At 42.2% G+C, this 22,131-nt stretch overlaps 2 protein-coding genes across 5 annotated transcripts in view; one reads left to right on the forward strand and one right to left on the reverse strand.

Annotated features, from left to right (window-relative positions):
• Positions 1–4,457, reverse strand: part of GALNT12 (polypeptide N-acetylgalactosaminyltransferase 12) — a 46,376-nt gene extending 41,919 nt beyond the window's left edge. The window contains exon 1 of the mRNA XM_056485112.1: positions 3,953–4,457. Within this exon, the coding sequence (XP_056341087.1) occupies positions 3,953–4,332 (380 nt within the window). The 5' untranslated portion in view covers positions 4,333–4,457. The remainder of the gene's footprint in view (positions 1–3,952) is intronic.
• Positions 4,458–12,333: 7,876 nt separating this feature from the next.
• The window catches only part of ANKS6 (ankyrin repeat and sterile alpha motif domain containing 6), a 37,302-nt gene continuing 27,504 nt past the window's right edge, over positions 12,334–22,131 (forward strand). For 2 of the 4 annotated variants that reach the window (XR_008839862.1, XR_008839861.1), the window contains exons 1-5: positions 12,334–12,765; positions 15,216–15,715; positions 18,062–18,106; positions 19,765–19,969; positions 22,022–22,128. Coding sequence is in view for 2 of the 4 variants with exons in the window: in XM_056484923.1 (XP_056340898.1) it covers positions 12,407–12,765; positions 15,216–15,715; positions 18,062–18,106; positions 19,765–19,969; positions 22,022–22,128 (1,216 nt within the window). In the remaining 2 variants the exon portion in view is untranslated. Of the gene's footprint in view, positions 12,766–13,011; positions 13,086–15,215; positions 15,716–18,061; positions 18,107–19,764; positions 19,970–22,021; positions 22,129–22,131 lie in introns of those variants that run through there. The other 2 variants (XM_056484923.1, XM_056484925.1) reach the window with 2 other exon arrangements.

A 22,131-nucleotide genomic window follows, 5' to 3' on the forward strand; every position in this document is an offset into this window, starting at 1 on the left:
CACTTACAGGGCATCAGCCCCAACAGGGCCCTCAGAAACTCAAAGTCTGACAGAGGACACTTGCTGGTTTTAAACCTCCTATAATTGTTGCTCCCTTTATGAGTACAAACTCAAGAAATGAAGGGTAGATGTTGGGGAGACAAGCTGCACCATCCAGACAACCTCATGATCAGGGGAAAAAAAAGAAAAAGAAGGCAGTGATGGAGCCTTGAAAGAGGTGTTCAAAAGTTGTTGAATCTCCATCCTTGGAGGCTTTGAGGTTGGACTAGACACCTCAAAGTTTTCTTCCAACCTCCATCCTTATCTGACCCTATGGCTTATTTCACCCCAGCCTAGTACAAACTGTATCACCACTTAGTAACTTACATTCTTATCCATAAGATTCTTCCAAATGGACATTTTTAAGGACTGCTTATACATGAAGTTTATTTATTTATATGTATACTTTCCATAAAACTAAATAATTCCTGTGTGATGAAACACATTATCAGTTGCTGAGGTCAAGCTCAGACAGTTAAAGGAAGCAGAAAGTGTCTAAAGGAAACAACAGTAGTTATTGAGTTCTTTGGGTCTGTGGGTCAACAGAAACAGGACCAGTCATCACAAAAAGCAAGTTACAGTGGTGAAAACAAGAAAGAATAACAACTTTCTGAATATTCTCACTGTTGGGAATATATTAGTAGGAGAAAGATCTAAATTTGAAACTTCTGGATTCATAGTCAAATACCATCAATCAATACATTTTTTGAGAGAGTAATCTCAGCCAAACTATTCTTCTCTTCCTGTACACTATTACCAGACAAAGATATTAGCAAATACCTGCCACACTTCTGTTCCCTTGGCAGGTCCAGGATGTACAACACACAGCAGTAGGAAAAGATTTTTTGCATCAGCTTCTGATACAGCAACACCTTGTGTAATGATTTTGCATATCACATTTAACAGCTTACTGGTTCAGATACTCTCTATCAAATTAGCAAAACTCTAGTTTTCATTGGATTCAAATGATTTCACCAATTCACACACACAGAGTGGGTGATCAGTGTGGAAGGACATTAATATCAAAAGAAGCAGTGGGGCATCCAGGTGATGGTAATGTTGTCTCTGTTTCCCTTCAATCCTCCCATTTTAACAGTATCTAAAATGTCCAGATTGCCTCCACACACACCAGAATATGCTGAAACAAACCAAAAGCCCATAGCCCAGAACAGAGTCTGCAAGCACAGCATCTGTCAATATCTCCTGAATATTTGATTTAAATTTTCCAGTGGATGGACTTTCTTATGCTTCACAGAAAATGGATTTTTGGAATAGGAAGGTGGCTGAATTTGTTTTATCGACTTTCATGCACCAACCATGTATTGCAGCAGCCCTGCAGGAGGTACACTTCCAGCAGACCACCTGTCTTTCAAGTTAAAGACCTGTAAATTAATCACTCCTTCATGAAAGCTATGCTGTAAGTTGAACAGCATTGAGTCTGACACAGATTTCTGTGGGACTTTATCAGTGACTCTTCACTCCTTAAAACAAACAGAAAACAAAACCAACCAAACAAAAAACCTGAAACAAACACAAACCAAAACAGAAAAATCCAAAACAAATGCTTCACAGCTTCTGCTCATTTATAAATACAAGGAATTTCCACATTATTTCACAGTTGTTTAATCAAGTAACAACATACTTCTTTATCCATATAATTATAACCTTCAAAGAACTCAAATAGATTCATGAGACACGTCATCCTTGACAAAAGCCTTGTTGACTTTCTCAATAGATCACACCCTCCCATCTGTTACTAATTCTTTCCCTTACCACAGTTGGTAGATAACATGCCTGGAAAAGTTCCAAGGCTTGCCAGCACACAGTTCTCTGGTTCTCTTCTGGTACTCCATTAAAAAAAATGGTGCCTTTGTCACCTTCTGGTCTTCTGCTACCAAAGTAATTTCACTGATCACATCCAAAATTCAGCCTCTGCATCATTTTGGTGGACTGCTGAAGCCTAGTTACCCTCTATCATTACTACTTATTTCCCATCATCATAGCCTCACTCATCACCAGAATGTTCATCAAAGGTCATAAATAGTCAAGCATTACCCACCTTAATAAAAACATAATAATATTATCCCTGGACTTGACATTTCAAACTGTATAACCTCTAATCTTGCAACAAAGAGCAATGCATTTTCTATGGCTGTGGGCTTGGTAATGTTTTTCAATTTTATTTTTTTTTTACTTCAATCTCTTACATGGTCTTCCTTTTTGAGAGAAGAAGTTACCACTTAATTGCAAAATTGCCTTTGAGAAAGTTTTTTACATTTGCTGTGTGAGTTGGAGAGATGCTGTGTGACATTTTTGCCATAATTTAGATTTAACTGTGCACAAAGGCATGAAGCACCTGCCAACAGAACAATACAGCCCCAGCTTCAGAAGGCAATTATCTCTGAGATTATGACACTGATGCTTCTGTGATTCTTTTGGTTTCAATATACTTTGTCATTTCAGCATCCATACATTCAAATCAAAACGGGTCTGTTGTTGTAGCAAAATTTATTTAAATTATTTTCATTTCTAGAATAGTCACCCACACCCATCTATAATGTACCCTATTCAACAACTCTAACCTTCCATTTCTTCTAACATCCTGTCATAGAAAAATGGCAGAAGTCCAAAATAACTCATTGAAATTATTTAATTCTTCCCATGGAAATGAAACTAAAATGGTCCTTTTTGACCTATGATCTACAGACTGCTTATAAGAGGGAAATAATAACTAAGCAACACAAGCCTAGTGTCAGACTTACTTATGATGAAAAGGCCTTGCTTTTGCACTGCAACTTTTTGAAAGTCGTCATAAGATTCATGTTTTAGATTCAGCACTTACAATCAGAGTTGGTGAAACACTGGGCAGGACACACCGGCGTGAGGTGAATGCACGGGAGATCCAGAGCCCTGCTTTTTCCACAGCTTTTTGCTACCATATCGTACAAACCTGTTGCAACGAAACAAACCAGCTGAAGCCAAGCTGTCAGGTTGCTTTGTGCTTGAAGTGAGGGCTGTGAGGAGTCAGCAGCAGCTGTGGCTCCATCCCATCCCCTGTGCTGGCTAGCATATCCCTTAATCGGCTAGTTCTTCCTCTCAGCAGCCGCAGCTCACTCACAGGAGAGCCCAAGACGGTGCCACACCGAGTACTGAGTAAGGGCACAGCAGTTAGACCTGTTGTGCCACGCTGGCTTCACAGCTGCCTGTAAATTACAGCCACCTCATCTAACACTATCTAACCCTTCGTTTACAATTGCCTATGCCCTTATCTGCCACCGGTGTCGTAATTGTAAATGTAACTTGTCCCAGCAACTATGCGTCCCGGATCAAGCACAGTCCCACTTCAGAATACCACTACACGCCTCTGTGTGCACCACTTCTAGCCCAGTCCTGGTAAAACTGCTGATAAAACGATCTCCTTTAAACTGTGTGTCTTAAGGCATTTGAATACAATGCACAGCTGAAATCTGGGAAGCGTAACATTTTTAAAGCTGGGAGTGACTGAAAAAGTATGTTACTGCCCGTGGTGACTTACCCAGGGACAGCAATAGGAGAAAAGTGGCAGAGCAGCGTAGTTGAAGGACTGAAAACACACCACCAGGGCTACGTGGGAAAACAACCTGCACACGCACCATCTACACGCAACTTTGAGCCGCCTTGTGTAGGTGCGGCAGCCTGGCAAAGTCACCAATCGATTTAACTCCGGGAGCGAACGCCGTGATCGCCGAGCGCTTGTGACGGGAAAGTTTCCAAAAGCCTCCACGCTCCTGAGCGAGAGATGCCCGAGAGAGACACGAGCACCCGCGCCGCCGCTGCCAGCGGACACCCCGGTTCCCGGAGCGGCTCTGCGAGCCACAGCGGCGGCAGGCACGGCTCCTGTGCCCCGGCCCCTCCTGCCCCCGGCGCTACTCACAGAGGGTGCCAGCGCTCGGGCAGCCGGCGGTGCAGCGAGATGCGGTCGCTCAGGTAGATGTTGATCTGGTGCCGGCGGATGCTCTCCTCCTGGCGGCGCTTCTCGGCCGGGCTCAGCTCCAGCCGCACCGCCCGGCCCAGCTCCCCCAGCGCCCCCGGCTCCGGGGCCGGCTTGGCGTACGCCGGCCGCCGCAGCAGCTCCGAGTCGGGGCTGGGCGGCTGCGGCGGGGCGCGGCGGGCGGCGTGGCGGGGCGGCGGGCCGTGCCGCCACACGAGGAAGCCGAGGGCGGCCAGCAGCCCCAGGGCGAGCAGCGCGCCCTCGCCCCGACAGCCCCGGCCCCTCTTGCCCCAGCACATCCCGCGGCCGAGGCGGCCGGCCATGCCGAGCGGGCGGCGGCTGCCGTCTCACGGACACGGGCGCGCCTCCGCCCCGGGCGGACTCGGCGAAGTTCTCACGGACCTGCCCACGCCGCGACACCCTCCCGCCGCAGCGCTGCCCCGCCAGGAAGCCCGCACGGCTCCTCCGCTGCCGGCTCCTCCCTCCTCCCCGCCCCGCCGCCGGCCAGCCCGGAGGGCGCGGCGCGGAAGAGCCGGGCACGGGCAGGGGCGCTGCCGCTGCCGCGGGCGGGGAGCGGGACCCCCGGCCCGGGAACCCGTCCCGCTTCACCCCGGGCAGCCTACCCCTGCCGCCCGCCAGCCGCCTCCTCGGGAACGATGTCCCTCGGTTTCCTGGTGTTTGGAAGGCTGCTTGGCGCCCCAGCTTTCCAGCACCCCAGGGAAGGCACACGGCTCCAGCCTGCCCCGTGTTCTCTGGGGACACAAACGGTGGAACCAGCACTGGTCCTGACTCATAGCAGGGCAGGGAGGGAATGGAGGCCATCCCGGTTCTGCTGGATCACACAGATCTGGGATGTGGGAAGCAGGGAGGAAGGCATGTTCCCTTTGTTGTCACCCTTCAAGGGCAAGGTGATCTGGTCGTCCTGAACCGAGGGACCTTCATAAGCATTGGCACTGGCAGCTGCATGGCAGATATGCCGTTTCCCCAGCAAGGGAAATCTCTGCTGGCACAGAGCTGCCAGGGCCACAGCGAGCTGCTTTGGTCATTGGAAGTGATTGGGATAGACCCAAGGCTTGCTGTCTGCGGACAGAAATTTTCAGAGCTGCAGGACATCAAGGGATATTATTTCCCACAGAGGGAGTAGGAATAGTTTAGAAACAAATCAATAGAAATCCAGGCTTCTTCCATTCTGCTGCCTCTAGAATAGTATGTGCTTCAGAAGTAGAGCAGAACACTAGCTAAGAAGCTATAGGCATTAAGGACAATCTTTTTTGCTGAAGAAAGGAGTGTTCTTGGTCGAAAACATATGTTAACCAATGTGGCCTCATAGAGAGAAATCCAGAAGACCAGTGAAAATCCCAAGTTTATTTTGCATATAATGGGCGCTGTATTCTATGGCTTGACAGGATCATGGGGGGAAAAACAGCAGTAGCACTAGATGGAACTTTCAGATTTGCTTCATACTCAACAACATATCCATACTGTTTGTTTTACTACAGCCTCTAACATTATGAAGCCTAAACTAGTAATTGGGAGGTTGTGAGATTACATGACAGAGCCTGATGTTGTGTTTGAAACACTTTAATATAAGTGTAACACAACTGGATACAGTTTCTCTCTCACATGCAGTAGCGAGCTGGAGCTGTTTTTGAGGCATCATTTGCTCCACCTATTTTCCAAAGAGACTATGCCCTGCAACATCCTCTGCTTTTGAAGGCCTGTCACGATCACCCCGGCAGAGGAGTTTGGTCATGCCCAGAGAGAGAACTTCAGCCCAGTACACAGCACTGGGCGGTGCTTTCCAGCACTACTGAGGAGTAGATGAAACTAACACTAAGGAAGGGAAAAAGTTTCATCATCATCAGGGTCAGAGCATACAGCTATGAGCTCTTTCTTATTTTACATTATAATAAATATTGCATGTGACAAGAAATGCAGACTCAACTGCTATGGAGGCCATGCTCTGACAGAAGGGTTCTGAAAACCAATGACTGATTCTGATTCTGCCAAGATAGCATAAATCAAGTAATTTAGGTAGATTTGCAACAAGTGTGTGCATAGACAGCTTATTTCTTACTCAGCAACACAGCTAGCTATCAGGTAATTATATAGGCATAAAATCTAGTTTCAATATGCTTTGTAGACAACTACTAAATATCAGTATGTGGGACATGAGAATTTACATTGCATATAGAGGAAGCTGTGTCTAGCAAACTTTGGGTCTGAAGAGGCAGGTGGCAGCATTTATTGTATACCCAGCATTTGCTTTGTATCCTTGCTTGCCATCTTTCTGAATAAGAGGGGTTCTGCTGCAGAGGTTCTTAAATATTATAAGAATTTGTATTTTATTTAAGTATTTTAAGTATTAGAGCAATATAGAAGTACAAGAACATGATCACATGACTAAAACAAGTCCTGAAACTAAAAAATGGGAAACAGAACCAAACGTGACAGAACAGCTCTCAGCAGTAAAAATGCTGTTACAGTAGAGTAACGGGTGAAGACTTTCTGTGATCACATTTCTGTGATGCAGTGGGGATTGAAAGTATTGAACAGTATTTCTCTGGGGAAGATGTCCAAACACATAAACCAGAGGGAATTCATCAAGAGAAAGTACCTTAATGAGGTTAATGCAAAAATCATAAAGAATCAATTATTTGCATTCACAAAGAAGTTTGTATAAGATGTAAAGAATATGAAGGTAAAAACATATTTTCTCAAGCCCTTTCAAACATTTTTGGGATGTAAATGTGATGGGAAGACTGAATGTTCCGAGCTGAAAGAGTTAATGTGTAAAGAATTCTCTCTGAACATACAAATAAGCCCTGGGGGGAAAAAAAGAAATCTACAATTAATAAGACAAATGAACAAGTTTACTGCTAGCCATAAAACTTGTAGCAGAATGTTCATGGAAGAGTTCCTTTTAAGAAGTTCTTTTGTTTCTTTCAGGTTGAATAACAATGGAAGTTAAAACAATTTGTTATGATTTTTTAGTGTTTAATGAGTTATAATTTCAGTTGCTTCAGGAGTTTCAACCAAAGATAAGTAGAGTAACCAAACAAGTAATATAAAAACTCCAATTACTTATCTAGAAATATCTATTGTGCCCTTAATTGTCCAAATTAAAACAAGATTAGTAGAATAATCAATACCTTTGAAAAGTTTATTTTAAAAACGGGAAATTTTTTCTTCAGCCCAAAAAGTGTCAAAAAAATTAACTAAACCTTTCAAAAAGCACTAAGAGAAAAATACTAACTACAGCAATATGTAATTGCCCATAAGAATTCACATTATGGTGAAAGTAAAAGCTGAAATTAAGGATGTATCTGTTGCTCTCTGAAATATGTTTGAAATGCAGGTGCATTTAATTCACCTAAAATACATGAGCTTTTTGAAGGAATTTACATATAGTATATACATACATTAATAACCTATTAAAAGGTTATTAAAAGGTATTCTCATTTTTAGTGATAACATACACATTACAGAAAAAAACCAGAGCTATTAAATTTTGAAAATATTTAAAATTTACATCATCCAAACTTTCCTTTTTTTGTGTGTGTGTAAAAAACAAAAATCTAAAAATGGAAATAGAGTGGGAAGACTTACTTTCAATAAGTTAAACAGGCTACTAAATTCACACTTCCAGAGTAAAAATAAAGTATCAAATAATGTATTTCAGAATAAAGTTCCTAGTTTTAGAAAAAGCCAATGCTTACATATTCTAGAGAAAAAAAAATCAGAAGAATATGATAGAAAACATGAAGTACAAATACTTTGGACATAGACAGGAAATATGCTTAAGGCGGGGAGGAATCATCCAGATTATAAAACATATCCACTAGAGATAGCATTGGACAGGCTATAGGCTCATTGTTCACCATTGTTTTAACTGTGTGTAAAATCACACTGCCCTGCAACACCCAGCCAGTTCTCACCTTGGCTGCTCTTTCTCTCCTTTGCTAGCAGAAATATTTTTAAAATATTATTGTTCAGTCTATTGCACTACCAGTGTCAATGATTTTTTTAATAAATGTGTTTGCATTGGAAGTATCTTTTCGAGACAGCTGCACAGCACATGCAAAACACGAAATGAGCCACACCCTGCTTCCCCAGTGCCAAAGGGTCCTCAGTGCTTCTGCAGGAACCCTGTTTTACAGGGTATGCTTTGGGTCAAAAGGGAAGCTGGGTGCATAGTGCAGAGGCAGAGAGATTGTGGAATTGAGATGAGAGGAAGAACTCTGAAAATAAAACAGATTAAAAACACAGACTTAATGACTGAGATAGAAACTGTCATCTATTTCAGGGATCTTCTATCAGGCTGATGAATGGTGTGAAATCCTTCTAGTGACAGTTCAGTAAAATGAGGCAACATTCAGTGGATTACTTGCACAAGACCTCAGGTGTACCACTTAGCAGATCTTTGTAGAACATGTATGTGCATATGTACATGTGCATGTATGCACACATATAATGTACACAAAATGCCTTGCTCAAAAGGTCACATTCAAGCCAGGACAGCTTAAATACAGACATGTTTGACATTGCTGTAGGTATGTACTACTTGCATATATTTTTTCTCTTTAGTTAAATAGCAAGCATGAACTGCAGACAGTGGAAGAGAAAACCTACATAAAGGAAACCTAGGCCAGGAAGCTTAGCTGTCAGAAAGTATTGGAACAAAATGGCAGTTCTGCTCACAAAGTATGTTATGATGTGACATGCTAATGATGGTATGCTATGTTGGAAACCTGACTGATTTTTCACACAGTCTCATGCAGACACGATGATTTAAAATACTGAGTTGCAAATACTTTTTGAAAGTTTGTCAAAATTATGGCATATTCTGAAACATGTAAATGAAGTAAATTCCTCATAAAGGTACAGCAGCTGGTTGTATAAGACAAAGCAAAGATCATGACTAAAATTCTGAACCAAGAAGTCAAGCAGATATCATGTTGTAAAATTAATCTTTGTCCTACACTGTAGCTACCCAATACCATTTGTTTTTTAGAAATTTTTTCAAGGTAGTTTCTATTTCTATGCCTGAAAGGACCACAGTTAACATACATAAGTTCAGTGATACTGGGGAAGCATTTCTAATGATGGTATTTCTAATATATGTCTTCCTTTTCATTAAGGCAGAGATAAGAGTCTTCATATAAAAGATATACTAAAAATTTCAGTTTTCTTTTTCTCAGAAGTATGACTTTCTTGTGATTCACATCAGCAAGATTTTACAGTAGAAAATAAGTCTTTTATCTCTTAAATTGCCATCATACTTGGAGATTTGAGATGCTACCATCTTCAGATGTTAATGCAGATTATGAGTGAGTCACCTGTTTCTGGTTCTACAGATTTCTTTGAAACAGATTGCTTGATTTCTTGCATTTTTACATTTCTGAGAGGCTTTTGATTATGATGGCAATTTTACAGTCTTCCATATTATGTGACCCTGAATTATATATGAGGTAGGGATTTGCTCATGTGTCATGGTATATGTCCAAATATGTTACATCCTATTACTACTTTAAGAGCAACAGATTTTTTTTGTCATGTTACCTGGCCAATGTGTAGTTCTACATCATTGCACATTTGCCATATTATACTCACTTTACCAGTTCCACAGGTACACATGCTCTAATGGTTTCCTAGGCTTTGTCTGGCAAATGATGAGTTCTGAGTCTTGAAGAGCAAATGACTCCAAGTCATTTATCTCTTTTATTTCACATTTTGTGATGAGTAGCATCAATAAAGCTTATATCTTCTTGCTGGTGTTACTGGTGTTTTGAGGCCATTAGCAGTGAAGACTTATGTTAGAAAAGTTTCACAGTTGTTGACTTCATATGCGTACTCCTGACTTATCTGTTTTGCACTTTTTGGTGGGCTTGTTCTGTTCCTTGCACTTTTTTCATCTTCTTTATTTGAAAGTAATTTCTTTGTTTCATTAAGTTTTTTTTCTGTCACTTAAAATTATTTAAACCTTGGAGCAATCTAACATTGACCTATACAAATTGGCACAGGACTGATGTGAATGAATTTCTTGTCAAAAGCAATGCATTTTTCACTGACTGGACAAAGATGCAGTTTGAACAAATCTTCTGAACAGCTAACACACAATCTGCACTTGAGAATCTTGGTTTTATTTTGTCTCATCTTATCTTCCAACCTAAGCGTTCTCCATTATCTTGTCCTAATGAACTGTTTGAAAGGCTCAGGTTGTTCTTTCATTGGTGAAGAAATCAAGCCCTGTATTTTTCAAAGAGCTTGGTACTGCATCATCCAGGACAATACTGCATAGCAGTCTATTAATTTCAGAAGAAATTTGATTATTTTTCCTTGCCTTGATTGTCAGTCAGTGACAGAGATCCCTGAGTGATCATACCAGTATAAATGCCTAGGATGCCAACTGAAGATGGTAATGACCATCGGATGACAGCAGCAGAATTCAGGACAAATAATTTTCCCTCTCATTTTTTAAACCCCATCAAATATTTCCTATGTCTTATAAACTTCTTAAAATAAGTGTTACATCTTTTGCTGATAGATTCCTAATTACATTCATGATATCTTTGTCTGTAGTTTCAAACCATTAGTAGAAATTGACAGCATAATCATCAGCTACACAACATAAATTTGTAGGATCAACATGTTCAGGGAGCTTATCTCAAAGATAAACTGGAGTGATCCTGTCACTAATTTGACTATATCTGAGCATGCACTTAGATATGGTATGACCCAGTTTTCTTCAATCATGAATAATGTATTGCATTAATCATTTGCCATTCCCTTCTTCCAGGCTCTGAAATTTTACAAAGAATGAATTGCACCATCTAGCTTTATTGACAACGGCAAGCTCCTCATACTGTTGCAATGTAAGGATGGCTATAGGCTGTTTTGGCTGGACCAAAATTCTCCCTAGCCATGCATCTTCACTCTGATGATGGTTACTGTAAGCTTCTCTATGCTTAAGGAAATTATTTAGCATAAATGTAGGTGACACATATTTAAATAAGCTACATGAGTTAACACATGCTATCTGTAACAAAAGAAGTATCCCTGAATATATACGTATGTATATTTATATATATACATACATATATATAATATAACATATATATAATATATGTTATATATACCTACCCTGTCCAGGAAATTTTTCTATTATTCCTGTAATGATAAATATGCCTTTTTTTTCTAAATTTTTTTTTAATTTTTTTTTTATTATCAATGATACTTTCCCAAAGGGAAAGAGCCCATAACTGCAGCCAAGAGTCTTGTTTGCTGTAGATTTTCTCCAAGTGTAACTTGTTTGGCCCTTTGCCATGATGGTCTGGCAATCTGGATTTGCTAGTGTGTCAGAGCCAAAAAGCTGTATAACTTGGAAGATAAGGATGCCACTGCCTAAAACCAGGGGATTGCTACATATCAGTGGCATTTGGTAGATTTTTTTATACTCCTTTTAAGTTTTTGTAGTATTCTAATCCCCAAACCCTCCACCCCGTAACAATGCCCTGTCCTGCCATTGAAGTCACTGATTTTCATAGAAAATTACCTGTCTGAATTTACAGGGACACAACATTATATCCTTGAGTGACTAAGTTCAAGATTTTTCTTTTCTTTTTCGCCTTGCTTTAGATGTTGTAAAAAAAAGTTTAACCTAGAAAAGATTTCAGGATTTCCTGGGGGACTGAAACTGAAGAGAAGACACACAAGGAATTCACATTTTATGCGCAAAAATTTTAAACTGAAAGACAGCGCTGTCAGGAGATGGGAAATTGGTGTTTGTAGGGGAAAAGATGGAACTTTGAATCGTCGATCTCATTGAAGGGAGAGACCGCTTGCGAGCTAAAGGAGATACAAAGTAGGATGGTGCAAGTAAAGGCTGCAGTATCATGTAAGCGGAGTGGGGCTGACAGAGGGACCGCGCCAAGCTGTAGGAAGCCGCGTTGCGAAGCAGGAAAAAGGGATTGTTGTGTCAGGTGAGAATGAATAAGCCATAGCGAAGGCCTGCTGCCATGACCCCGGGCAGAAGGACACGCAATGCGGACACATTTAATTGTGTGGCAGTCAGGGACGGCGCGGAAAACGGCTGTAAGCCCGGAGGGCAGAAAGCCCAGCGGAGGGGCAGGAGCCGTGAGGACACAGGACACCGGGCGAGGCGAGGGGGCACGGCTGGGGCTGCCAGCGGGGCAGGAGGGGCGCCGAGACCCCCGGGCCAGGCCGGGACAAGCCCCGCCGGCTCCGAGGAGCGTGGCCCAGCCGGCTCCCCCTTCTCCCGTGCGAGAGCCGCCCTGGGCCGGCCTCCTCCTGCCGGCCGAGTCCCCTCCTCCCCGCTGCCTTCCCGGCGGCGGCGGCGGCGGGCGGCCGAGCCGCTCGGGCCCGGCAGCGCTGCCCATGGGGGAGTGCGGGGTGCCCCCCCAGGTCCAGCTCTTCCTCCGCGCCTGCGAGCAGGGCGACTGCGAGACCGCCCGACGCCTCCTGGGGCTGCCCGGCAGCGGCGGCGGCCCCGCCGACCCGGCGGCCCCCTCCTCGTCGGCGTGCGGCCCCGAGGAGCCGGCGGAGCCCCGCGGCGAAGCGCCGTCCCCGCCGAGCCCCGCCGTGCCCGTGGACTGCACGGACGAGGCCGGCAACACCGGGCTGCAGTTCGCCGCGGCGGGGGGCCACGAGCAGCTGGTGCGGTTCCTGCTGCGGAAGGGCGCCTCGGTGCAGAGCAGGAACCACTACGGATGGAGCCCCCTCATGCAGGCGGCCAGGTGCGGGGGACAGGGAGGGATCAGCGCCGAGCGGGGGTCTCCGGCCGCCAGCCCGCCTCGCCGCGGAGCATCGGCCTAGTCGGCGGCAACCCCGGGGCGGGGAAGGGAGGGAGGGCCCCGAGGCTGTGCCTTCCCCGCCCCCGGGCTGGCGCGGGCGCTCGGCTCTCTGGCCGTGCCTAGCGCGGTGCCCGGGCCGAGGGAGGGCGCCCGGGAGCGCCGGGGAGCGGCGGGCGAGTAGCGGGCGAGGGAGGGCGGGCGCCATGTTGAGGCCGCGGGCGGTCGCGGCCGTGGAGGCCGGAGCTGACCCGGGACATCGGCTGGTCACCTGTTCCCTCCCTGGCGTGGGCCAGAGTACGATTGGCTGGGGGCTGTCCTGGGGCATTAGAAACTTTTCATGTTAAGGATGTGGTGTCTGGGGTCTGCTGTTTCATGGTTAAGACGCAAAGTTCGTGATGATGTGAACACAAACCATTGCTCTCTTCTATGGCAATAGGCATATGCACGTAGCCTTAATTTTCAATGGATTTTTTTTTTTTTTTTTTTTGTGTTTATGTCGTACTTGTTGCAAACTACGTCTGACGTAAAAGCGAACAGAAACAATTAATTTCACTTGACTTGCCCATGTTTGCCTAGGTGGCTTGCTGGAGGACAGGGAAAGTCATTGCTGAGGGTTTTTAATGACAAAACGGTTGTTTCTGCATCGGCGATGCTGCCCTTTGTATAACCCACTGCTGGGCTATGGGAGGTTCCCGTGTTGCTGGTGTTGGTGCTCCTCTTTATTCCTGCAAGCACACCTTGGGCTCAAAGGCATGTTTTGCAGAGTTGGAGGGCATTGCTATCCTATAATAATGGAATCAAGAGAAGAGATGGTTTTTGTTATTCTGGTGATGTTTGGTTTTTTTTTTTTTTAATTTCATAACGTTAAAATACTTGGATTCTTGGAAAAAGAGTCTGTTTCAAAGTCAACATTTCTCCTTTCAATTAATGGCTGTAGAAAGTTCCCAAAGAATGAGTCACACAGCTGGTTTTCCAGTAAGAACAAGGAAGACAAGGTTCAACAATTTGGTTATTTTATGAAGATTTAAAAAAAAGGGAAAAAGTTGCAGAAACAGTTTTAGATTTTTTTTCCCCCTTAATGAAAACCATACGCTCATTCCCTAAAACAATAAAGTCGGATGACTATAATCCTCTCACTGATTTCAAGAAATTACTGGCTGAGATTTGAGAAGTACTGTATATATTGTTGAGAAACGTAAAGTAGAAGAGCATGTTTCTCTTTTCTTTTTAATGGGTAACCAGAAAGGAAACACAGTATTTGTACAAAGGTACAAACTTTTTTCAGACTTATGTAGCTGTTTAATTTTCTGGCTGTGATTAGCTGTATTGCAATTGGACAGGAGGTAGCACGTATGCATAAAATTAACTGTGTGTACGTGTATCTCTGCTCATGAAGTAACAAATAAACTTACTCTTTGCATTCTAGCTGAGTGAGTTTGTGCTTGTTCTGGCTGCCTGCTTGTGTCAACTTATGCACTGGGTATCCCCAGTTATCAGGAAGGAATTTGTGGCTGGAAGCCAACCCAAGCACCTTACTTTCTTAAAGTTAATTTTCTGGTTGCTCAGTTTTGGTGCTCAGTATTGGGCTGAACTATGTAGACACTTCTCCCATGCTGGTGTGTCTGACGAGGGGCAGAATACTTTCCATTGATTGTTTTAGGGAAGGCCATTCACATGGCCAGTTGTCCCACTCTGCTGGTAAGCCATTTCTCTTAAAAATCATTCTGGTCCCCTTGTTGTTGAGGGAAGTTCAGCTAACTTTACCACAGTGGTGGCCACTCACTTTGTTCTTCCCTGAGCTTCATGGGCATGTCTATATTCGCTGACTCTTCTTCCACTGTGGGAGTTCACTGATGGTTCACAACTGGAAAACAAGGGATAATACAAAAGACTCTCCAGTTGATAAAATGGTCTTTTTTTTCCTTAGTTAGCACTGACTCTTTGCAGGTTTTTTTCTAGTTGTTCAATAGTAATGAGGGTACTTAATAAAGATCCCTGGAAACAAACTGGCTTTGATCCATTAATGTGATACAGCTGTGGAAATAAGAGGATGAAAGTGACACTCTGGTTCATGGAAATTATGAGTTGGTGCCCTGCAGCAGAAAAGGAGGCTGGCACTTTGCTGCTTTGAGCAGACCATCCTCTTCAAAAGGGTGCCTGCTTTATGAGTGTGGCCACTGCTACATGTGGAATGGTTTAGTTTACAGTCCTCAGCTGATGATTGCTCTCCTCCAACAAGGTGCCCATTGTCACATTTAGAGATGTGTCTGTGATCTCTCCCAGTGTGTGTACTAGTCAATAGGCAAATTTGGTAACAAAGGTTTCTAGGTTCAGAGTATGTTGGTTTTTGCAATCCAAGGTGTTAATTCTCCTCTATATCTCTTTCTCCCAAGGTTTGGACATCTAAGTGTTGCCCACATCTTGCTGGAGAATGGCGCTGATCTCAACGCACAGAACAAGTTAGGAGCCAGTGTCCTCACCATGGCCTCCAGAGGCGGCCACGTCAGCATGGTGAAGTTGTTGCTGGAATCTGGAGCTTTTGTGGACAATTATGACCATTTTAGTACAAATGTACTTAACAGCAGCAGAGACGACCTTCCTGATATCACTCCACTGATGGCAGCTGCTCAGCATGGACATGAGGCCGTGGTACATCTGTTGCTAGACTGGGGAGCTGATTGTAACTACACTCTAAAGACAATGGGCTGGAGTCCTTTAATGCTGGCAGCTGTTAGTGGAAAGGTGAGCTTGGCACAGCAGCTCATGGAGAAAGGTGCCAATCCTGATCACTTGAATGTACTACATAAAACACCTTTTGAAATCTCTGTTGGCTTCAAACACAAAGACATGAAGGACTATTTGGAGTCTCTCACAACGATCAGGCCTCAGGCAGGTATGGAATGTTATTCTTTTGTTTCACTTTCTTGCAGTCTGACTGTGTATTTAGAAATTGAGGAGCATATTTTGTATGGGCATGATGTTCTTTGTAATTTGCAGCTGGATTTTGAAAATGTTGGAGTAGACACACCTACTTCAGCTGAGGTACGAGTGTCCAACTTGAGCAGAATTTTTCTGTGTTAGCAGGATAAGATTCTTGTCTGTATGTGGCTGTCTGGGGACACTTTTCAATATATTTATGCAAACCAGCACTGAGAAGTCCTTAACAAGAGGGTTTGGAAGAGCTGGATTTTCTGGCTTTGGACTGCTTGCTATAAAACATAAGGATGGGGCTAGCTGTAGAGAGATAATTTCCTATTGACATATGGACATGTCCAAAACTGTTGTCTACATTTGGTGTCATTCCTGCAGTTCAAGCTTCTCTTGTACTTGAAGAAGAGCAAAAATCAGACATCTATTTCTGCTGTAGAGAGGATGTTAACTCATATACTGACTTATGGGTTAAGTTGGAACTCTAGAGCTTTCATACAGCTGTGCTGCCAGGCAGAACTGATTCATTGTAGATGTTTGCTCATAACCAGTCTCTTGAGGAACAGACATCAGTTGGTTACAGTACACAGAATCAGAGATCCATGGGATTCCCTAGTGTTCATGTGTTTCCATGTACAGGATGTACGTGCAGGCAGAGGTGGCCTCATGATTCTTGAAAACCTTCTGTGGTCGTATGACTTAGTGTTGAAGGACTCTGCTTAAGTGAGGAGACTGGACTTGCTTTAAAGCAGATTAATGTTTGTCACCTGTGCTAAGGGAGAATTTCCATCAGCAGGAGGGTAGTAACTCATTTGGGCAGAGAGGGGAGTAAAAACATTACTCTTCCACACAAATTTCTGCATTGGTTTATGACCGTTCTTCAGTCTCCTCCTAGCGCTGGAATCTTGAATATTCTGTGAAAAAGAAAGATCATTTCTGTCATATAGAAGACAGGAAAAAAGCAACTTTTCTTCTGATCCATTGCCATAGATAGGGGCAAGTTGCCTCCTAGGAGAAAGCTCCTCTCTTCCCACAGATGTTCTCGGTAGCAAATTCAGAACTACCTGGAGTGGCTCGAGTGCTGCCTGCCTTCTGTCCCTGTCCTTAGTTAGGCTTACCCAGATGGCAGTCTCTCCTTCTGTCATCTTCTCATATCTCCTGCTCCCTGAAGCTGCCCCTCTTCTAGGGTTTTCACATGGCAAGTATGGAGCCTGGTCATTTCTAAACTATCTGTTTTACAGTGGTGAGCACATACACACATTCCTTCTATAAGAGCAGTCTCTGAGTCAGGAGAAAATGTAGGGCCCATTACTCTCTTTTCTGGACTTAAAATAAGAATTTCTAGGGGTATTTGGGGCTTTTCAGTAATTGCTTTTGTTCAGCATATTAATTTGACTCCCTTTGGAGTCAATCTGTGAGCATAAACCTTTTCTGTATTTCATAAAAATGCCAGAATTTGGCTCACAAAATCTCTCAGTGTCTCCTTGTTTTCCATAACATTTTGTTACCCCATTGATTCTGTAGTAATATCTTGTCCGTAATAATTTGGAAGATAGAGGACAGTATTTTCTGTCATGAGTAGAAGGTGAAAAATATGTCACTATTTTTTCCTCATCTTATATAATGTCAGAAGTTTCAAAGCACTGTTAAGCCATGTAAAAAGAATGATTCTTCACTTAAAATATTAAAATTTGTAATAATTACAATTCTTATTATGGGGATGTTTATCTGGGAGATGAAGAATATTAATTCACAAGTAGCAAGCTGTGTAGTTAAATTGACATTGTTATTTTTGTGACCTTTACAAATTAACCTGGAAATACTCAAGGGGAAATAAAACTGGAGCAGCTTGTAAAACTCCTTTTGAGTCACCTTTCAAAATAATCCCATATTATTTGAGTGTTCACTGTTGTACAGGGATTTTAGCAGATCTCAGAACCGTACTATAGTTCTTTAGTGAATATTTTAGACTTCCAGGCAGGAAACAAAAGGGTTTCCAAATACAATTTCCTGATGGAGAATGGAAATTGAAAAGCCTGTGCTGGTGCCTTATTACAGTTTTTAGCTTTAGCACTGCACAGAGAACCATACAGGTGAGTCATGCTTCCCAAAGGTAATAAAGAAGTTGCCAATACTTTCTTTGTTCTTATTGAATGTATGCCTAAACATATGCTTTATTTTACATTTTAAATTTTTAATAGCTTTTTTACCCTAAAAAATCTAATAGAATTATATTGTATTTTTTGGATTGCTTTCAGAATGCTTTTTGCTTTTTTTTGATTACTAATAGAGATGTTTATATTTCTTTCAGATGCAGAAAAGAGGCAACCTGATGTCTTTCATGCTTTGAAACTGGGTAAGTACTGCCATTATTCTTCCACCCTATCTAGTTTTTCTAACTTCATAGCATGTCTGTTTGCTTGCATGGGAAACATAATTTTTTCTGTTCCCATTCTTCACATGTGAGCTACCAAAACATCTTCCTGGGAAAGTTTAAAGTCTGTTAGATTTTTAGAGTGATCATGTGCCCTTCTTGTACCCCTGTGATTTTTGAGATTTATAGATGTTAGTGCTGGGTCAGAAGAAGTATCATAGGAGGGACTAAATGAATACTGGTCAGCACACTGGGTTTTGGCTTTTTTACTTGGCTATGGGTGGCAGCACTGGTAAAAAAGCAGCTCATTAAGTTGTGTCCAGGGTTCGAAGTAAATTCTGGTGTCTCTGTAGGTTCCAGGGTTTCTGTTTAACAAAGTCTGTGCTCAAGATCTGTGTAAAAAAAGCCACCAGCTGTCTTTTACCAAACTGGAACATACAAAAAGTAGTTCTGTGCTTTTCATTCCTGTACCAAGAAATTAGCTGAGTGACATTGGTGGGTGTGAATTTCAGTGAGTGCATTCAAGTGGCTGCAAAGTTTGTCTGGGATTCTGACCGACTTTTTAAGGAAAATGTTCATGGCTCTTGAAAGCAGCCTATGCCATGAGGCAGTTTACTATCTGGAGGGTTTTTTTAAAGGCGAACATTTTTCCATTTGCATGGCAGTTGATGATTTGCTTGTTCTTGCCCCAGTTCCCATGGTGGTACACACAGTCACAGAGATTTGTTTTTCCTTTACCTTCTTCCCTGCTTTTGCCTGCCATAGGACATCAAAAAAATACAGGACATAGGTGAGCTTAAACTCTCTGTTTAAGGTAATCCATACTACCTCATATTTTTTTTAAAAGTGGTCCTACTTCAAGATTTAGAAAAAACCCACAACCTTGTGGGTTCAGTAACATATTTCATACTGCTTTTCCTAATCTAGACAAGAACTCAAGTGACTATCAGCTGCTTTATGTGAAACCTAAAAATTAGATTAACTTTTAAAGAATTAATGACTGCATTGTAAAGAGGCTAATGGCAATAAACAACTTTATTCTTCAGGAAGGAATAGGGAGGTTTTGTATTGGAGACGTAGTTCAAATACTTGAGGCAGAAAAAAAAGTTCATTCGGAATATAAGAAGTTTGCTGGAATAAACTCCTTGGGGGGCCGTGGAATTCTGTCAGTAAAGGGTTTTAGAATCAGTGAACTATCTTTGTAAGAGGAACTTACAGGTCAATGCAAGGTCATTATTCTACCTGTTTAAGGCAAGGCATGGCCTCCACCACCTTTTAGAGTGCCTTTGTAGCTACCTACTTTGATTCTAAAGTCATTGATTCTGTGATTGCAGCCTTTGATGGATCTTTGATGGAAAAATCATGGTGCCTCAGCATCATCAATTTTCCTTGCATAATATTATCTTATGGCAATTTAATAGAAATATTCCTTATTTGTGTCTTTGCATGCAGGATGCACTGCAGTTCATACAGCCTTCCTTACTCCTTCATTTCAGAAAATAATTCTTGTAATGGGTTTGCACCTTAAGTGTACAGGCAGAGAAAATGAGGAAAATACAGTGCCTCATGCAGTTTTATGTAGGCTGGAAAGATGTACTAATTAACTAACATTTAGGTTATTTTTTGTCAATGTTTTGCAGGAAACTTTCAGCTGGTTAAAGAGATCACTGATGAAGATCCGAGTCAGGTTAATATTACCAATGTTGATGGTGCATCTCCTTTAATGATTGCAGCTGTAACTGGACAGCTGCCCCTTGTTCAACTCCTTGTTGAGAAAAAGGCTGATATTGATAAACAGGATAATGTTCATGGCTGGACAGCACTAATGCAGGCCACGTACCATGGGTAAGATATGTGCTTTCTTTGTGTCTAGCAGTAAAGAAGTTTAATATTTCTTACATCCCATTCTTTGCCAGCAAGCAATTCTCAGATACTTCTCTTGTTTGTGGAAGCACACATAGCATTCAGTCCTGCATGTGTTCAGGCATTGGCTGTTCAGTTTACTGGAGGACTGGGTTATGAAAATTTCTTTCCCTAATATATCAGTCAGTCTTCATAGTATGAAACTTTGTTAGTTAATTTTGTTAATGTTTGAGGTAGTGGAATTTTAGGAGTCTTTAGTATTGTTCTTGCTTAAGTAAAGCTATTTAAAGGACGCTGGCTCATTGGAATGACCAGAAAGATGTCCGAGCCCTGGAAGTAAGGATGTGACTTCTTAGGAACTTAGAGCTATCTGTGAAGGATAAAAGATATCCCTAGTCAACCAAGATCATCCCAGCATCACAGCCATCTATAAAACCTTCTAAGTGTTGTCTGGTGTCATAGGTAAGTAATGACAGCAAGACTGACTCCAGGGACATCTGGATCAATAGAAGAGCAGTATGAGTGCTTCAGTTGCTGTGCTGAGTTTTACTATGATGAGCAATCACACTATGAGTGGTGGTAATACACTTGAAGTGTACAAGAGCCCTGTGTGTAAAGCACATTCAGAGTGTCCCAGTGTGGATGGAATACCTCATGTGCATAAATAAATACTTGTAATTCTATACTTTGCATCTGGAGGTTTTTTTTAGCAGAAGAGAGTTGCAAATTTTCATAACATCTGGAAATCTTTGGCCTCCACAGAGCCTCAGCTAAGTCTTCCTCAGGACCACCAATAGTATGAAGGCTTGAAGGAGGGAGCAGGCAAGGTTTCTCTGAGTCAGAGGCACTAAAAAATTGTGTCTCTGTGTGCTCTCAAGGTGCAGGATTGGAAAGCAGGATGGAGGGATGATAGTTTTAAAAAAGAGGAGAAAACTAGTAGGAAATACACAGAGGAGCTGTGGTGAGGATAAGCAAATTTTTTGTTATAAGAAAGTAGTAACAGCCCTCCTTCATTGATTTTATGTGGAGTGAGTTCAGGAGTGGAAATGTCATGTGTATAAGAAATGATACTCTGAAGTGGAGGTGTTGAGATCCATTTTTTGGCTTCTTTATTAGAATTTGCAGTTACCTGTTGGTGCTTGAGAATTTTTTTTCTCTGTGTGCTGATGCATGTCAGAGTTTGGTTTTATACAAGGTCAGTCATTGCTCAAGAGTTTTGTATTAAATATATTTTTCTTTATATTTTCCTATATTTTAGCTTTATTATCTGTTCAGTTATTTCATAGGCTGAATTGAAGTATTGTTTTTAACTCACAAGGAGAGTCCTGCTTATTTACTCAGGTGTATCAGAGAGGAGGGGGGTAACTGGAACAAGATGGTGAGTGTCTTTTATGCAGCTAGCTTTGAGGAGCCTTTGTTGGAGGTGTTTGTGTTGGTTGACATTTAATGCTGATTGTTTTTGCATTTTAAACACCTCAGGGAAGTGATAATGTGACTTCTCAATTATATAATTTATAGCTGTAATTAGATGAAGTACTGTTTGAAGTTTATAAGTTATCTTCAGTCAATTTGGCTTTTCTGTATGCAATTTCTTAATGTGCGAGTTGTGAAAATGAGGTTGCATTGAAGTTTTAGTGATGGCATATGGTGACTACTGAAATGGCCTTTGTCCTTCTGTCTGCTTTTCTGCCCTAGGCATTAATGGCTTTCATTGGAAAGGTGTTTAACAACATATTGCTGTCACTTCCAAAGGATCAGTTTAAGAAACTGACTATTCAGATTAGGCTTTTAAGGCTAACTTTCTGCATGTTGATTAATGTAATTCATAGTGAGTAAACAGTGACTGACAAAGGACTTGTGGGAGCTTTTGAAGAGCTTGTGAACAAATTTTACACTAAGTTGGCTGTAGAATGTGTAAAACTGATCTCTGATTGAGGAACAATGTAATAAAAGGTTGAAAATGGAGCACTGGGGGCTTCTTTCTTCATTTACTATTCTTTAATGTGATCGATGGCTTTTTTTCTTCCCTTAAAGAAACAAAAATGTTGTAAAGTATTTGCTAAATCAAGGAGCTGATGTTAACCTTCGTGCAAAAAATGGATACACAGCTTTTGACCTGATAATGCTGCTGAATGATCCAGGTA

This window comes from Oenanthe melanoleuca, chromosome 2 (assembly GCF_029582105.1).
Source record: "Oenanthe melanoleuca isolate GR-GAL-2019-014 chromosome 2, OMel1.0, whole genome shotgun sequence".
Lineage (NCBI taxonomy): Eukaryota > Metazoa > Chordata > Aves > Passeriformes > Muscicapidae > Oenanthe > Oenanthe melanoleuca.